Source organism: Labeo rohita, chromosome 16 (assembly GCF_022985175.1).
Source record: "Labeo rohita strain BAU-BD-2019 chromosome 16, IGBB_LRoh.1.0, whole genome shotgun sequence".
Classification (NCBI taxonomy): domain Eukaryota; kingdom Metazoa; phylum Chordata; class Actinopteri; order Cypriniformes; family Cyprinidae; genus Labeo; species Labeo rohita.
Window position 1 is genome coordinate 1,667,596 of NC_066884.1, and position 20,267 is coordinate 1,687,862.

The 20,267-nt window shown below is 31.0% G+C and overlaps 1 protein-coding gene across 5 annotated transcripts in view; it reads right to left on the bottom strand.

The window, feature by feature from the left end:
- kif13a (kinesin family member 13A) overlaps positions 1–20,267 on the bottom strand; it is an 87,656-nt gene that overhangs the window by 54,478 nt on the left and 12,911 nt on the right. For all 5 annotated transcript variants that reach the window (XM_051131053.1, XM_051131052.1, XM_051131056.1 and 2 more), the window contains exon 3: positions 6,329–6,341. In XM_051131053.1, coding sequence (XP_050987010.1) covers positions 6,329–6,341 — 13 coding nt within the window. The remainder of the gene's footprint in view (positions 1–6,328; positions 6,342–20,267) is intronic.

Sequence of the window (20,267 nt, forward strand, 5' to 3'; positions counted from 1 at the left end):
TTTTATTATTGTATTTTATTTCAAGTTTTCATTTTAATGTTACATTTTTAAATTACTGTTATTAATAATAATAACTTTGACTACTTTATTTTTATTATTTTATTTTATTTCAAGTTTTCTTAATGTTTTTGTTAAATAAATGCCAAACCAGTGTTTTTAAAATTATTATTAATTTAATTTGTTAAATTAATTTATTTAATTTTACAATTTTATTTATTATATTTTCAGTTTTTATTTTAGCTTAAGTTTTAGTCATTTTATTAATTTTCTAATTAGTTTAAATTATTATTTAATTTTATTTCAAGTTTGATTAATTTTGATGTGTGCTTATGTTATTTCTATTTCTGGTTTAGTCATTTCTTAAGCTTATTTTGTTTTAGTTAGTTGCCAATGCAACAATTTGACACCTTATTTTATTAATATTGTAAGATTCACTATTTTACAATTTTTTAAATTCCCAATGGATAAAATTAAATTCCACTTTGTCTTTTATCACTAAATATCATGTTTCACTCAGAAACTATTATGTAAGAAAAATGGGTCACAAAATGTATTTTATATTAATTCAATTTCATATTCAGCATCAAATAATATTTTTAAATAATAATAATATTTTTTAATTAATTTATTTTAAAAGTTTTTAAATTTAATTTTACAGATTTTTTATTTAATAATTTAGTTTTTTTTACCTTGTGTATATTGGTATATACATAATAATACTAATAATGATAATAATAATAATAATAATTAATATAATTACAATTTTTATTTAATTTACTTTTTAACATAGTTTTATTGATTTTTATTTATTTTATTATAATTTAGTAATAATTAATTAATTTTTAATAAATTAATGTGTGCATACATATTGGCATATTATTATTATTATTATTATTAACATTATGATTTTAATTTTATTTATTATAACTATTATTATTATTCTACCTTGTGTGTGCATACATACTGGTATATTATTAATAATATCATCATTCATTTATTTATTTATTTTATTTCTTATTATTTTGTATGTGTGCATATATACATATTCTTGTGTCTATGCATGCATACAGTATATATACTACTTTTTCAATTATCTTAAAGAAATGAATGTTCAGCGTGGATGTGCTAGTGAATGAGTTGAATTTGCATTGAAAAACTAATGAAAAAAAATAGGAAGAAAATACACATATTCAAGATTGCATGAAAACAAGTTATAATTTCTTACAGCTTTTAAAACTGATGTCATTTCCAAATTGAAAACTGAAAAACAAGAGCGACTCTGAAGTCGTTTTGCTGTATATTATTGTGTGTTGTGAGGGCGGCGCTCATGCAGCGATGCGGCGCGATGTGTTTTATGAGTGCATGAGTTTTCTCAGCGTCTCTAGAGATCACTGGGCAACAGACAGAGTCTCTCATCTGTGAAATCAGACTGACCCAAATGTTCTCTGATTAAGAACAGAGAGTGAAAACGCTGGAAACGCGCGAGAAGAATAAACCATGACAAACATTTCATCGAATTACACACTTTTTCTTTTTTTCAAGAATAATTCTACAATTATATATAATGCAATTAAATCATTATAAATAAAGTTGTTTTCATATCATTTTGCATACGATCATAAGTTTGCATGTTTTTTCCTCTCTTTCTGTGCTGTTTTGCAACACTTTGGTCAGCCTTGTTTACTGTTTTAAATGTGCTTTACAATCTTCAACAATTTAATATGTCTAATATGCTGATTTGCTGCTCAAGAAACATTTCTGATTTTTATCAGTGTTAAAAACAGTTGTGCTGCACAATATTTTTGTGGAAACTGTGATATATTTTATTTTTCAGGATTCACAGATGAATAAAGTTCAAAAGAACAGCATTTATTTGAAATAGAAATCTACTACTGTAACATTATAAATGTCTTTACTGTCACCTTTGATCAATTTAATGCATCCTTGATTAATAAAACAATTAATTTCTTCTTTAAAAAAGTAATTTAGGCCAATGATTATTTCTGTTTAGCCAATAAACAACATTAAGACTGATGAGACTGATGCTGTATCACTGACTTCTGTGAATAAAAAGCAATTTATAACTACATAAATAAAGTTTGTCAAGACAAACTTTAAGTTGGCTTGAGAAAGCCGGACAAGAAAGTTTAAAAAAGTCTGAAAAGTTTAAGAAGCTTTAAAAAGTTTTAAGTTCGGCTGGTTTTCAGTCTGAAATAGTTTGAAGTTTAAAGTAGTTTTAAAAGGTTAAAGTTTGAATGCAGTCTGTCAGACAGATACACAGATAATTAACATGTTAGTATGATTCTAACATTAGCAACATTAACATTAGCAAGTTACCAGCATGTTGCTAGTCTGTTTCCAGCATGATTAGCATGTTACTAGCATCTTGCTAGCATGAATTGCAAGTTGTTAGCATGTTTTAACATAATTACCAAGTTGCTAGCATATTGCTAACATGTTTCTAGCATGATTAACAGGTTGTTAGCATGTTTCTAGCATTATTAACAAGTTGTCAGCATGTTGGTAGCATGTTTCTAGCATGATTAGCAAGTTGCTAGCATGTTTCTATCATGATTAGTAGGTTGTTAACATTTTTCAACATGATCAGCAAGTTGTTAACATGTTTCTAGCATGATTAGCCAGTTGCTAGCATGTTTCTAGCACGATTAGCAAGTTGCTAGCATGTTTCTAGTATAATTAACAAGTTGTTAGCATGTTGCTAGCATGTTTCTAGCAAGATTAGCAAGTTGCTAGCATCTTGCTAGCATGATTTGCAAGTTGTTAGCATGTTTTAACATAATTACCAAGTTGCTAGCATATTGCTAACATGTTTCTAGCATGATTAACAGGTTGTTAGCATGTTTCTAGCATTATTAACAAGTTGTCAGCATGTTGGTAGCATGTTTCTAGCATGATTAGCAAATTGCTAGCATGTTTCTATCATAATTAACAAGTTGTTATCATGTTGCTAGCATGTTTCTAGCATCATTAGCCAGTTGCTAGTATGTTTCTAGCATGATTAGCAAGTTGTTAGCATGTTGCTAGCATGTTTCTAGCAAGATTAGCAAGTTGCTAGTATGTTTCTAGCATGATTAGCAAGTTGTTAGCATGTTGCTAGCATGTTTCTAGCATGATTAGCAAGTTGTTAACATGTTGCTAGCATGTTTCTAGCATGATTAGCAAGTTGTTAGCATGTTTCCAACACGATTAGTAGGTTGTTAACATTTTTTAACATGATCAGCAAGTTGTTAGCATGTTTCTCGCATGATTAGCAAGTTGTTAACATGTTTCTAGCATGATTAGCAAATTGCTAGCATGTTTCTAGTATAATTAACAAGTTGTTAGCATGTTGCTAGCATGTTTCTAGCAAGATTAGCAAGTTGCTAGTATGTTTCTAGCATGATTAGCAAGTTATTAGCATGTTGCTAGCATGTTGCTAGCATGTTTCCAACACGATTAGTAGGTTGTTAACATTTTTTAACATGATCAGCAAGTTGTTAGCATGTTTCTCACATGATTAGCCAGTTGCTAGCATGTTTCTAGCATGATTAGCACGTTGCTAACATGTTTCTAGCATGATTTGCAAGTTGTTAGCATGTTTTTAACATGATTAGCAAGTTGTTGGCATTTTCTAGCATGATTAACCAGTTACTAGCATGTTCTAGCATGATTAGCACATTGCTAGCATGATAAGCATGTTGCAAACATGTTTCTAGCATTAATAGCATGTGATTAGTAGCAGGTTTAGCAAGTTACTAGCATGTTTGCTAGCATGATTTTAACATGTATACCATGTCATTAGCATGTTTCAAGCATGATTAGCATGTTGTTAACATGTTACTAGCATGATTAGACAGTTACTAGCATGTTTCCCATGTTTCTAACATGATTATCATGTTTATAACATGATTAGCACGTTGTCAGCATGATTAACAAGTTACCAGCATGCTGTTAGCATGTTTCTAGCATGATTAGCGAGCTACTAGCATGACAGTTGCTAGGCTTGGCTAGTGATAGACAGATAGAAAGATTAAATGAGTGTAAATGGATTAGAAATACAGTACATAGAAGGGAAGTTTGATTGAGTCTCAAGGGATTCTGGGAGTTTTGAAAGTCGGAGTTTGAATAGTGTTGCTCATTTGAACATTCCGTCAATGTAAGTCTATGAGATTTTTCCCAGTTTTAATTGTCAGTTTTAGGAAAACCGTAAGTTCGATCAGTTAGAAAAGATACAGCACTAGCAGGAATTCGAGTTAATAATTTTAGTCTCAGAAAAATAATAACTATAAGTTTAAGTCGGATTTCAGTGAGTTGGCTTTCTCAAGCCAACTTGATGAACATAATTAGCACAGAAAGAAGGAGCATTTGCATTAAAATGAACGCTGACGGCCTAATTTGACAAACAGAGGCTGTTTTAGCTGAATTGTGAGCAGTTAGTGAATAAAACACAGGTGTTTGTGCTAAAATACTGCTGCAAATGTCTCTCTCTATTGATCAGAGCAAGTGAAGAAATGCTTTCCAATAATCTCTGGAGTTTCTGTGCCGGTCACTGGCTGGAAAAAGGGGAAAAGCTGGCGAGCGGTGGAGTCTGAGCATTAGTCTGCAGTGCAGTCTGTCCGGCTGCCAAACACAATGGCAGTGAAGGAGACGCTGCAGCAACAATGCAGCTTTGACCGCTCTACACTGGGCCTGTGTGTCTCCGAGACTCACACATTGCAGCTCTTTGTGGACGCTCACGAGATCTCAGAGACCTGACACATTCACACAGATGCTCATCCTCATCTGACGAGGCACCGGAAGGATGAATCGCAGTTTTGACTGCATGTGGAAACTCTTTCATGTGAAAAGCTCATTTTTAGTAGTTTACTGAATCAGTAAATAAAATACAAATAAAATAGTGAAAGTAAATCTTCCGGAAACAAACGTTCCTCAAAAGATCCTGATGATCGGATTTGAGATCAAAAAATGATTCATGAAGAATCAAGTAAATAGAACTTGATTCTACACTGAAATTATATTATTTAGCTATTTTTTTTATTGGTATATACAAAGCAATAATAATAATAATCATTTTTAATTAAGTACATTTATTTTTACCTTTTTTTACTTAATTTGACCATTTTTTAAACTATTTTATTTTATTCAAATTTCTAATTTATTTATTTATTTTTACCTCATGTACATACGTACTGCTATATTATTATTATTAATATCATTATTCATTTTAATTTTTACATTTAATTAAGTTTTATTTAAATATTATATATATATATATATATGCTATTATATATATATATATATATATATATATATATATATATATATAGTTGTTATTATTATATATATATATATATATATATACACACACATTTGAATAATTATCTTATTTTATACTACTAAACTTCTGGAAACAAATGTTCCTCAAAAGATCCTGATGTTCAGATTTGAGACTCACTGATTTTTCTAAAAAATGATTCATAAAGAATCAAGTAAATAGAATTTGATTCTATATTGACATGATATTAATTAGCTATTTTTTATTGGTATATACATAATAAAAGCAGTAACAGTAATAATTATTTTTAATCAACTGAATTTATTTTTACCTTTTTTTACTTATTTTGACCAATTTGTTATTGAACTATTTTATTATATTACAATTAATCAATCAATTAATTAATTAATTAATTTATTTATTTTTACCTTGTTTGCATACAACAAGGTAAACTGCTATATTATTATTAATAATATCATTATTAAAAATTTTTTAATTAATTTTAATTTAAAATTTTACATTTAATTATTAAATAATAATTAATTTTTATTTTGTATTCTTATTTTTTTATTATTTCTTCTAACCTCATGTGTGCATACATACTGGTATGCTATTATTAATATCATTATTAATAAAAAAATGTTAAATTTAGTTTATTTTTATATATATACATATAGTATTTTATTTCAATTTATTATTCATTTTATTTATTTATTTATTTGTAAGAAGAAATAATTAAAAAAATGATTTGTTTAAATAAAATACAGAAATAAGATAATTCCTAAAACAGAAAAAAATGTAAAAGCAAAACTTCTGAAAACAAATGTTCCTCAAAAGATCCTGATGCTTGGATTTGAGACTGATTTTTCTAAAAAATGATTCTTAAAGAATCAAGTAAAGCCAAGCTGCTTCAGTCTACTTTAGTGTTCAGATGAGATGTTTAACAAGGAATAGAATATTAAGTGATTTACAAGCATATGGATGCAACATGAAATTTGCATAAATATTAATATGCAAATATGTGAGATAAACAGGAGGTAACCTCTGTCTTACCTTTGGCTGTTTCCTGAGTGTGAAGAGACGACAGAAGCACATCAGGACAGGAACGAGTTTCCACAAGGAGAAAAAAAAAGAACAAAAGACAGTCAACAGACAATACAATACTCTCAAGGAAATGATAAACTATTGTTTAAACTACTGAAAAAAATTGCAGTTAAAATACTTTTATTAATCAAGAATGCATAAATTGATCAAAAGTCAACATTGTTTCAATATTGATGATAATCAGAAATGTTTCTTAAGCAGCAAATCAGCATATCAGAATGATTTCTGAAGGATCATGTGACACTGAAGACTGGAGTAATGATGCTGAAAATTCAGCTGCGCATCACAGAAATAAATTACATTTTAACAGATATTCACATAGAAAACAGATATTTAAAATTGAATAATATTTCTACATTTTTACAGTTTTTACTGTATTTTTCATCAAATAAATGCAGCCCTGGTGAGCAGAGGAGAACATTTAAAAACCTCAAACGTTTGATTGGTAGTGAACATTTCTTGATCAATTATCAACTAAAATAAGTTTAATTTGCCATAATTTCATTCACAAATGTTTATGACTTTTAAAAGCTTTTAAAATGGCAATTTTAATAAATATATAATGAAAATGAAAAGTTATAACGAAAAGTATAATGAATATAATGAAAAGTTAAGCTCATAACAGTCACAACTAATCAAATATGCATTAAAGACAAACTTTAAGTTGGTTTGAGAAAGCTGGACCAGAAAGTTTAAAAAGTTTAAGAAGTTTTAAAAAGTTTTAAGTTTGGCTGGTTTTCAGTTTGAAATAGTTTGAAGTTTAAAGTAGTTTTAAAAGGTTAAAGTTTGAATGCAGTCTGTCAGACAGATAGATAACTAACATGTTAATATGATTCTAACATTAGCAAGCTACTAGCATGCTGTTAGCACATTTTAACATGATTAGCAAGTAGCTACCATGTTGCTAGTCTGTTTCTAGCATGATTAACATGCTACTAGCATGTTGCTAACATGATTACCAAGTTGTTAACATGTTGCTAGCATGTCTCTTGCATGATTAGCAAGTTGTTAGAATGTTTTAACATAATTAGCAAGTTACTAGCATGTTTCTAGTGTGATTAGCATGTTAATAGCATGTTGCTAGCATGATTAGCAAGTTGTTAGAATGTTTTAGCATAATTAGCAAGTTGTTAACAAGTTGATAGCATGTTTCTAACATGATTAGCAAGTTATTAGCATGTTGCTTGCATGTTTTTAACATGATTAGCAGGTTGCTAGTATGTTTCTAACATGATTAACTTTTTGCTAGCATGTTTCTACCATGATTACCGAGTGGCTAGCAGCTTTCTAGCATGATTACCAAGTTCTTAACATGTTGCTAGCATGTCTTTTGCGTGATTAGCAAGTTATTAGCATGTTACTAGCATGTTTATAGCATGATTAACAAGTTACTAGCATGTTGTTAGCATGATTAGCTAGTCACTAGCATGTTTCCAACATAATTAGCAAGCTGCTAGCAGGTTTCTAGCATGACTACCAAGTTGTTAACATGTTGCTAACATGTCTCTTGCATTGTTATCAAGTTGTTAACATGTTTTAACATAATTAGCAAGTTGTTAACATGTTGATAGCATGTTTCTAACATGATTAGCAAGTTATTAGCATGTTGCTAGCATGCTTTTAGCATGATTAGCAGGTTGTTAGTATGTTTCTAACATGATTAACAATTTGCTAGCATGTTTCTACCATGATTACCAAGTTGTTAACATGTCGCTAACATGTCTCTTGCATGATTAGCATGTTATTAGCATGTTACTAACTTGTTTATAGCATGATTGACAAGTTGCTAGCATGTTGTTAGCATGATTAGCAAGTCACTAGCATGTTTCTAGCATAATTAGCAAGTTGCTAGCAGGTTTCTAGCATGATTACCAAGTTGTTAACATGTCGCTAACATGTCTCTTGCATGATTAGCATGTTATTAGCATGTTACTAGCATGTTTATAGCATGATTAACAAGTTACTAGAATGTTGTTAGCATGATTAGCAAATCACTAGCATGTTTCTAGCATAATTAGCAAGTTGCTAGCAGGTTTCGAGCATGATTACCAAGTTGTTAACATGTTGATAGCATGTTTCTAACATGATTAGCATGTTACTAGCATGTTGCTAGCATGTTTTTAGCATGATTAGCAGGTTGCTAGTATGTTTTTAACATGAATAACACTTTGCTAGCATGTTTCTACCATAATTACCTAGTTGTTAACATGTCGCTAGCATGTCTCTTGCATGATAAGCATGTTATTAGCATGTTACTAGCATGTTTATAGCATGATTAACAAGTTACTAGCATGTTGCTAACATGATTAGCAAGTTACTAGCACGTTGCTAGCATGATTCTAACATGATTAGCATGTTACTAGCATGTTGTTAACACGTTTCTAACATGATTAGCACATTGCTAGCATGTTGCTAACATGTTTCTAGCATGATTAGCAAGTTATTAGCAGGCTGCTAGCATGATTGTAGCATGATTAGCAAATTACTAGCATGAGTTTGAATGGGTGTAAATGGATTAGAAATACAGTACATAGAAGGGAAGTTTGACTGAGTCTCAAGGGATTCTGTCAAACACCCATTTGCTTTTTAATATTGTTCCTTGCTTTGTTCAAACAAGAAAGATCCTCTAAAACTGGCCTGTATCCTGAACTGTTTTTTCCCAGCACTTCCCAGATTGCGTGACTCTGCCCTGATTTATCGCTCATTTCTTTCCCTTTCAGAGCTCATCAGTGACTCGATTAATGCAGGTCTTTAGTGTCTCCTTGCATTACGCTGCTGTTCACTGAGCTGTTCAGTGGTATTTCCTGACTGATCAACCTGTGAATGGACTCGTAAAGCACTGAGATTTAGGCCTGAATGTCGCAACAGATCCGCTGTGTAAACTTCAGGCAAGCCTGTGGACTTTACAACTGGGGTTGAGCAAGGGTTACGACTCCAAAAACCTTCCCCTCTCTCCTAAATGCAATGACAACTGGGAAAAATGCATGCAACTGTCGTGCACGCAAGATACACTTTTATAAAAAAGCATGCATGAGTTAAAACAAGTAAAATGACATTTGCAATGCGCTGCTGTTAGAATTTGTAAATAAAGATTATTAGAGTATATTTTCTACTTCAATATTTCATGTTTTAATTCAATGTGTTGCATCTATGTAAGCAGCTCACTAGTTTTGGATGATCTCTAGTATTACCAGCACAAGAGACTAAAATACTTCTCCGGTCACCACAAATGTTTTCCCAAGATCCTTCAGAAGAACTAAAAAAATCTCTCAAATAGCTTTCCCATACACATTCGATTTGATTTCTAAATATAAAAACCAAAAGAAGAGCTCAGATCTTTACTAAAGTGAACCTTAAGCAAACAATAAAGAGTGATAATAAGAGTAACTCAGATTAATAGAAAAATTAATAAAGTCCATCCTAAAGCAGTGTTGCTTTATTATTATTAATATACTAAAATACTTATAATTTATCATAGCTTTTGTTAATAATTAATGAGATTTTGTTTTTACATTTTCTGTTTTCTTTTTTGTCAACTTTTAATTTTTTTAAAATGTTTATTGATTATTTTTAGATTTTATTTTTTATATATAGATAAAATTATTATTTATTTATTTTTTACATTTTATTATATTTTTTATTTTATTTTATTATTTTACTTATTTTTGTTTTGTTTTTAATTTTTTGTTGACTTAATTCTATTTTATCAGTTGATTTTTCATTTTAATGACCTACATTTTTTGTTAAATAAACTTTGGTTTAAAATATTTAATTCTGTTTTAAAAATGTTAATATTTTTATTAACTTATTTTTAGATTTTATTTTTTACATATATAGTTAAAAATAATAAATATTTATTTTATATATTTTTATTATGTTTATATTTTATTTTATTATTTTACTGATTTTTTATTTCATTTTTTTTCAGTTGATCTTTTGTTTTTTGTAGTTTTTTGTTAAATTCAGTTTTTTGTTTAAAATGTTTAATTTTGTTTTAGAAATGTTAATATTTAAACTTTAAATTTTTTTAAATGTTTAATTTTGTTTTAAAAATGTTACTTTTTTATTGATTTATTCTTAGATTTTATTTTTATACATAGATAAAAAATAATACATATTTATTTTTATAGATTTTATTACATATTTATTTTTTGAGTTTTTTTGTTGAGTTAAATGTTTATTGTTAAAATTATTTGATTTATTTGTTTTTAAAAAATGCTATTATATTGTCTGTTTTTATGTGAATTTTATTTTGAAAGTTTTAGTAATTTTGTCGGGTTTTTTTCAATTATTAGTTTTTGTTAATGTCTATATAGATGTATTCATTGTGTTTAAACTGTTTATGTGTCTATATACTACTAATACATTTTTTTATTTATTAGATTTAGTTATTTTAATGCTTCAATTTAAACTAAACAAAAATAATAACAGTTTTCTTGGTTAGCTGAAGTAAAATAGCTGAAGTAAAATACATATTTATTTTTATAGATTTTATTACATATTTATTTTTTGAGTTTTTTTGTTGAGTTAAATGTTTATTGTTAAAATTATTTGATTTATTTGTTTTTAAAAAATGCTATTATATTGTCTGTTTTTATGTGAATTTTATTTTGAAAGTTTTAGTAATTTTGTCAGGTTTTTTTCAATTATTAGTTTTTGTTAATGTCTATATAGATGTATTCATTGTGTTTAAACTGTTTATGTGTCTATATACTACTAATACATTTTTTTATTTATTAGATTTAGTTATTTTAATGCTTCAATTTAAACTAAACAAAAATAATAACAGTTTTCTTGGTTAGCTGAAGTAAAATAGCTGAAGTAAAATAAGTTTCATTTTTTTATCATTTATTTTATTTTTAGTTAGCATTTCTTTTAACTCAAGTAAAGATATCTTTATTGTTCCAATGCAATTAAAAATACCATGTACAACATCACTAAACACTTAATGTTTATGGACGTCTGTGTGCTGCTGCTGTGTATAATCAGAGCCATTGTGCCTCCAGCCCTCATTAGGGTGCATGACAGACACCACAGATTCCAGAGAGCTGAATATAGGCCACTAACTAGTGTAACAACCAGAACCAGAACCAATTCAAACACTGCTTCAGTCAAACCATCTCAATTCAAACTCAGTGTTACTTTATAATATCAGGCAAAACAAAATAATCTATACTACAAAAACATGCAAATCAAAGAACAGTGGTTTAACAATAGAAATCAGTTTGATATACAATAGTAATCTCATGATCTAAAATTTTAAACAAATCCAAAATTATTTTTTTAATTATTTAAAAAATATTTTATTATTATTCATACTAATTATTATTATTATTAAAGTTATTATTTCAAATTAATAATTTAAATTATATATTATTTATTTAATTTTTATTTGTAAGACATATGATACACAGTTAACAGAAAGTATTGTTCATAAAAATGCTAAATGCAATATTACAACAGAAGTGGACTTGGTCCTTGATTATCCAGTGAACTAACGTATGCATTTGGCATTATCAAGACCAATAAAATGCATTATCATGCATTTGGCAGACTATTTTATCCAAAGCAATGTACACTGCATTCAAATTATACATTTGATCAGTTACAGATGCATGCATTGCTTGGCAATCAAACTTATGATCTTGACATCGCATGCACTATGATCTACTGTTTGAGCATCAGCTATAAGCAAAATGCATGTGCACATGCACACATCAGAACACACTTGAACACAGTGAGGTCAACTCAGGGCTGCAGGGAAAATGTGACTTAGACAACACACATGACTAAATAAAAGACTAAGAATAATTCTACAAACTGCCTCAATTTTGTGGGAGAATCTGCAGGCATTAAAATTCTTATACACATGTTTTTTTCTGCATGAACAGATTCTGTGTGCACCAAACTACTCATGTATGACACACTGAGCTGAAACAGTGAAACAAATGTAACCATTTATAACATGCAAACCAGCATGAGCCTTTAGCGTGTGCATACTGACACAGAAATGTCATATATGATTACAATCGTCCACAAAGCTGAGCAGATCTTCTAGCACTTCAGAGCTCCTGCTTCTCAAATGGACTGTACTGTAATTTAAACAGTAATATATATGTATATATATACACGCATATACTGACCAAAATTATAAACGCAACACTTTTGTTTTTGCCCCCATTTTTCATGAGCTGAACTCAAAGATCCAAGACGTTTTCTATGTACACAAAAGGCATATTTTTCTCAAATATTGTTCACAAATCTGTCTAAATCTGTATTAGTGAGCACTTCTCCTTTGCCGAGATAATCCATCCACCTCACAGGTGTGACATATCATGATGTTGATTAGACAGCATGATTATTGCACAGGTGTGCCTTAGGCTGGACACAATAAAAGGCCACTCTAAAATGTGCAGTTTTACTGTATTGGGGGGTCCGAAAACCAGTCAGTATCTGGTGTGACCACCATTTGCCTCACGCAGTGCAACACATCTCCTTCGCATAGAGTTGATCAGGTTGTTGATTGTGGCCTGTGGAATGTTGGTCCACTCCTCTTCAATGGCTGTGCGAAGTTGCCGGATATTGGCAGGAACTGGAACGTACACGCCGATCTAGAGCATCCTAAACATGCTCAATGGGTGACATGTCCGGTGAGTATGCTGGCCATGCAAGAACTGGGATGTTTTCAGCTTCCAGGAATTGTGTACAGATCCTTGCAACATGGGGCCGTGCATTATCATGCTGCAACATGACGTGATGGTCGTGGATGGCACAACAATTGACCTCAGAATCTCATCACGGTATCTCTGTGCATTCAGAATGGCATCAATAAAATGCACCTGTGTTCGTTGTCCATAACATACGCCTGCCCATACCATAACCCCACCGCCACCATGGGCCACTCGATCCACAACGTTGACATCAGCAAACCGCTCACCCACACGGCACCATACACGCTGTCTGCCATCAGCCCTGTACAGTGAAAACCGGGATTCATCCGTGAAGAGAACACCTCTCCAAACGCCATCGAATGTGAGCATTTGCCCACTCGAGTCCGTTACGATGACGAACTGCAGTCAGGTCGACATCCTGATGAGGAGCTTCTGAGATGGTTTCTGACAGTTTGTGCAGAAATTCTTTGGTTATGCAAACCGATTGTTGCAGCAGCTGTCCGGGTGGCTGGTCTCAGACGATCTTGGAGGTGAAGATGCTGGATGTGGAGGTCCTGGGCTGGTGTGGTTACACATGGTCTGCGGTTGTGAGGCCGGTTGGAGGTACTGCCAAATTCTCTTATGATAGAGAAATGAACATTCCATTCACGGGCAACAGCTCTGGTGGACATTCCTGCAGTCAGCATGCCAACCGCACGCTCCCTCAAAACTTGCGACATCTGTGGCATTGTGCTGTTGATAAAACTGCACATTTTAGAGTGGCCTTTTATTGTGGCCAGCCTAAGGCACACCTGTGCAATAATCATGCTGTCTAATCAGCATCTTGATATGCCACACCTGTGAGGTGGATGGAGAAGTGCTCACTAACACAGATTTAGACAGATTTGTAAACAATATTTGAGAGAAATAGGCTTTTTGTGTACACAGAAAAAGTTTTGAGCTCATGAAAAAAATGGGGGCAAAAACAAAAGCTTGAGAAAGCCAACCTATTGATCTGCTACTTTTCTGAACGCTACTCCTTCTAGAGCTTTCAAGCTAGAACCATCAAACTCAGCTCAGATCTTCAGACTGATCTAACTCTGTTTGCTGTCTCTTTTCTAACTGATCCGAATTATAGTTTTCATAAAATTAAAGATTAAAAATCATAAAAATCCCATAGACTTACATTGACGGAATGAGCAACACTATTCAAACTCCGACTGGCAAAATTCCAACTTAAACTCACAGAATCACTTGAGACTAAACCAAGACTTTCCTTCTATGTACTATTTCTAATCAATTCAAACTTCCATTCTAATATTTCTAATCTATTTTATCTGTCTAGCCAAGCCTAGCAACTAGAATCATGCTAGTAACTTGCTAATCATGCTAGAAACATGTTAACAACTTGTTAATCATGCTATAAACACGCTAGCAACTTGCTAATCATGCTAGCAACATGTTAACAACCTGCTATCTATCTATAAAAAATTAAACTTCAAACTATTTCAGACTGAAAACCATCCAAACTTAAAGCTTTTTAAAACTTCGTAAACTTTTTAAACTTTTAAAAATTTTCAAACTTTTTAAAACTTTCTGTTCTGGCTTTCTCAAGCCAACTTAAAGTTTGTCTCAACAGACTTTTTCATCTAGCTATCATTATCGATTTTTTGCTCAGCCCTAATATAAATGAATAATATTTCTGAAATTTATATTATATACACACACATATACACTTTTATAATTTTTTTTCCATTACATTTTTAAATGTACTGCACTGCATTTTAAATTCATTTTTTTAAATGCATAAATAACAATAAAAAATATGAAAATATTTTATATATCATTAATTCATATATCTCTAAACAAATAAATGTATATATATTATATAAATTAATTTACATGCATCTTAAAGGTGAACTTGTCTTATATCCAAACATTTTGACAGCCATCATTCTGCCTTCCAAGAGAACTCCAATTACACAATCAGAGAAACACAGAAACATCTGGAGCAAATGCTGCAGCGTGTAGGGGTTGTGCACTAGCTATTATATTATTTTCAGGGATTTCCCTCCACCAGGAGTTGGACTAATGGGAAGTGGGTCAGTTCACGATCCAGTCGACTGAATCATCACTCAACAGACCACAGAATTAGAAAAGAAACAAATTCATGTCCTGACCTGCTCTTTCTACTGCACAGATCTCACTGGTCACACAACAACAAACATCCAGAGTACGATGTAGTGCTCAAATGACTCTCAGAAGTTACAGGTTTGAATCAAACCCTCACTGAATCAGTCAGAGCAGATCTGAACTTACTTTTCTAAAATCTCAACTTACTATCAGATTGTATTAGAGGGAAAGGAAATCATCAGAAAATTTTTATTTTTGAGTGAACTATCCCTTTATTCACTCAAAAATAAAAATTTGCTGATCATTTCCTTTCCCTCATACAACAATGTTTTAATGCCATGTAAATATATATATTACAAGATTATAATAAATAAGATTACAAGATCAAAATTTTTATATTTTGAGAATAAAGCTGAAATTATGAGAATAAAGTCGAAAATATTTAGAGAATATAATCTAAATATTATGACAATACAGTTGAAATATTTTGAGAATAAAGTAAAAATATTACAAGAATAAAGTCGAAATATTACGAGAATAAAATTTAAATATTATGAGAATAAAGTCAAAATATCATGAGAATACAGTCGAAATGTTACAAGAATAAAGTTGAAAATATTTTGAGAATAAAGTTGAAATATTTTGAAAATAAATTGGAAATATCATGAGAATAAAATCAAAATATTACGAGAATAAAATGTAAATATTACGAGAATAAAGTCAAAATATCATGAGAATAAAGTCGAAATATTACGAGAATATTATTGTCTCTCTTTTTTTTTATGTGGTAAGATGCAGGTGATTTTTTTTCCTCAGGTAGAACAGTAAAGAAGATTTTTAGCTGAAACCATGGTCCTCGTGATTCATAAAATGCAATGGGTACCGGCATTTTAAGACTCTTATCAGGCAAAAATCTTATCAGGCAGCACAAAATTTATACCCGTGGCTCCTGACGATATATTGAGGTCTTATGAAGTGAAATGATCAGTCTGTGCAAGAAACTGAACACTATTTACAACATTATCATCTTGTACTCTAGAGCCTCAGAACTAGCGATTAGTTTTTTTTCTGTTCACTGAAACAAACTGTCTGAAAGAACCAGTTTGTGGAAAAGAACCACATTTCCCTGTTTGTCTAAGGCTCTGGATTAAAGGTAATAATGTTGTAAATAATGTTCAGTTTCTTAAATCGTTTCGCTTCATAAGGTTTCAATGCATTGTCAATAGTCACAGGAATTAATTTTGTGTTGCCTGATGTGCTTTTCTTTTACTTTCAAAATGACGGTAGCCATTGACTTGCACTATATGAATCACCAAGGAGCACGGTTTCACCTAAAAATCTTTTTTACTGTTCTACTGAAGAAAAAAGTCATCCTGGATGACCTGAGGGTGAAAAAATGAACGGCAAATTTTCATTTTTGGGTCAACTATTACTGTAAGGCTTCTGAGAGCAACCTGCACTCTATCAAAACCAGAATCCTAAAATTCCTTCCAATTCCCATCCCTGACTCTCTCACTCCTGCAGGCGAACGCACACAAAAACAGAATAATGAATTTGCTTTAGACTCCTGCAGGAAATCACACACAATTACTGCAAGAATTCAAACGTGTGGAATGTTCAATTCACACTTTTGGAATGTTTCAAAAACAGACTCTTGCTACAATGTTTCCAGTTTCAACTGGCAGCATGTTTGACACCCTGGAAACAGACAAAAAATATAAACCTTGTAACATCAGATTTATGCTGCTTTCCAGCATTGCCTAAAATTTCAGAGATTAATTATCGCTTGTTTACTGAGAAACTGCATGCAAACCAAATCCATGCTGGTATGGAAACCATATGTTTTTACTCTATTTTTATTCATCAGAGCATAATAGTGCAAAGGAGAGGACATGAATGCTCAAGAATTCAAACATTTGGGCGGCGCGGACAGCGTGCCGACATACAGCGCTGTTGCGCTCTGGGCGTCCTGTGTTTGAATGCAGACTCGAAGACCTTTCCCAATCCCATCCCCTGTCACTTTCCCACCTCACTTCCTGTCAATTCTGATCTGTCCTGTCACAATAGACGGCTGTCGGCACAAGACCACGGGAACTTTGGCCAGAGGAGAACTGGCCCCCCGACTGAGCCTGGTTTCTCCCAAGGTTTTTTTTCTCCATTTGTCACCGATGGAGTTTTGGTTCCTTGCCGCTGTCGCCTCTGGCTTGCTTAGTTGGGGACACTTTCTCTTAACACAATATTGCATTTTATTTTATTGTTTTTGATTAACTACCTTTACCTATAATGTGAGTGTTTAATGTTGCCTTTGGCATTGTTGATGTACTGCTTCCTATTTAATACTGTACAGCCGCCTTGTCACAATTCTGTATTGTTAAAGGCGGTATATAAATAAAGGTGACTTGACTTGACTTGACAATAAAAGGCAAAAATGCCAAAAATTAGATCCTTAGAAACAAAAAAAAAAACCTTTAGAATGTTCATGAAATCAAATGTTTGGACTGTTTAAGAATTCCAATGTGTGGAATGTTCAGGAATTCTAACTTTTGGAATGTTCAAGAATTTAAACTTCCGGAATGTTTAAGAATCTAAACTTTCGGAATGTTCAAGAATTTAAACTTTCGGAATGTTCAGGAATTTAAACGTTTCAAATGTTCAAGAATTCAAACTTTTGAAATGTTCAAGAATCTAAACTTTTGGAATGTTCAAGAATTTAAACTTTCGGAATGTTCAGGAATTCAAACTTTTGGAATGTTAAAAAATTCAAACATTTGCAATGTTCAATAATTCAAACGTGGAATGTTCAAGAATTTAAACATTTGGACTGTTTAAGTATTCAAACTTTTGGAATGTTCAAGAATTCAAATGTGTGGAATGTTCAGGAACTCAAACTTTTGGAATGTTCAGGAATTCAAACTTCCGGAATGTTCAAAAATTCAAACATTTGAAATGTTCAAGAATTCAAACTTTTGGAATGTTCAGGAAATGACCAAAAAAATACAAATGTTGTAACATCAAATTTATGCCGCTCTCCAGCACTGCCTAAAATTTCAGAGATTAATTATCGCTTGTTTACTGAGAAACTGCATGCAAACCAAATCCATGCTGGTATGGAAACCATATGTTTCACACTCTATTTTTATTCATCAGAGCATAATAGTGCAAAGGAGAGGACATGACAGGCCACATCAGGAAGGAAGAAACTTGCCCTTCCCATAGAGCAATCAGTCTCACAGCTAAAACAAAGCTAAACTACAGCGGCCCCTCCAATTTTAAATAAACGCTACTCTTTTCAACTTTCTCCTCATCTGTGAATCCTAACAAATAAAATGCATTACAGTTTCTGCAAAAATATTCAGCAGCACGACTGTTTTCAACATTGATAATAATCAGAAGTGAACATAACATAACATAAGTTTTTAGTCCATGAGAAAGTGGTTTATATCAAGCACTCATGCTTGTGTTTACCAAACAACACAATCCAAATAATGCAACAGAATCACCAGTTCATCACGCTGATTGATTCAGCAATAGTGAGTCAGACGAGACGGAAGAACTGTCGCAGCCGATGTTTTAACAACCCCCTGAAATCACGAAACATAACGAGGGCGTTTCTGCTATTGAAGATGATGGTTTAAGAGCGCCGCTGGTCTCTGGCAGCCGCCGTCACTGAGCAACATCAACACATCAACAGTAAAATCATCACGATCGCTCGCCTGGTGAGTCAAAGCTCCCAAACACATGATTAAGACCCAAACTCTTCACATAAGCAAACCTAGAGAGCTGCTTTGTTGACTATATAGACAACTTCCTTCTAAGACAACATGCTGACTGAAATAATGCTCTACACTCTTAAAAACAAAGGTCGTTTATATGTATTGATGGTTCCATGAGGAACCTTTAACATCCATTGGATCTTTCCATTGAACAAAAGATGGAAAAGTTAGTTTAGATCAATAAAATGTTCTTTGAAGAACCAAAAATGTCGCAAATATTATTTTGATGAGTTCTGCTGACATAATTAATGTTGATCATTATATCAACTTAACATTGTGTGCAAATTAAAAAGCCTGCTATCTGTTTGTTCGTCTTTATTTATTAAAATACTTGGCACGAGTATTGGCCATTAATAATGTTTTTCTAGAATTTAATGATTTATTAATAAAAAAACAGTACAACACTTTGTCATTAATGATAATAGTGCACAAATTATATTTCACTTTCTGTTTGTTTGTTTGTTTTTTAATAAAAAAACTGGCACAAAAATATTGTGCAAATTAAAAACTCAGTTTGGCACAAAAATAGTGTCAATAAAGTTTTTATAGAAATCAATGTTTTCTTAAAAAATTAGTTATTTAATTTGTAGTTTTTTCATTTTTATTGGATTTTTTAAAACATTTTTATGCATTTTTATTTAATGTTATTTTAATACTTTATTTGACTCTAAACAAAAATGGCAAGTGGTGTAAATGTTGTTTAATTTAATTTAACATTTACTTTTTTTTAACAGTTGAATAATATTCTTTAGATCATTAAAATGTTCTTTGAAGAACCAAAAATATTCTTATATTGCATCATTTTTAAGGTCATTTTGTTGTGTTTTGTCATTTTTATTAGATTTTTTAAAATGTATTTTTATTTAAATGTATGCATTTTTATTTAATTTTATTTTAATACTTTATTTGAAACTAAACAAAAAAAAAAAATTGGCACAAACATTTAGCTTTAGTTTTAGTCATTTTGTTGCGTTTTGTCAATTTTATTGGATTTTTAAAAGTGTATTTTTATTTAATTTCATGCACTTTTATTTAATTTTATTTTAATATTTTATTTGAAACTAAACGAAACAAAAAATAATTGGCACAAACATTATAAGTTATTAGTTATTTAGGATTTAGTTTTAGTCATTTTGTTGTGTTTTGTCATTTTTATTGGATTTTTTAAAATGTATTTTTATTTAAATGTATGCATTTTTATTTAATTTTATTTTAATACTTTATTTGAAACTAAACAAAACAAAAAAAAATAATTGGCACAAACATTATAAGTTATTAGTTGTTTAAGCTTTAGTTTTAGTCATTTTGTTGTGTTTTGTCATTTTAATTGGA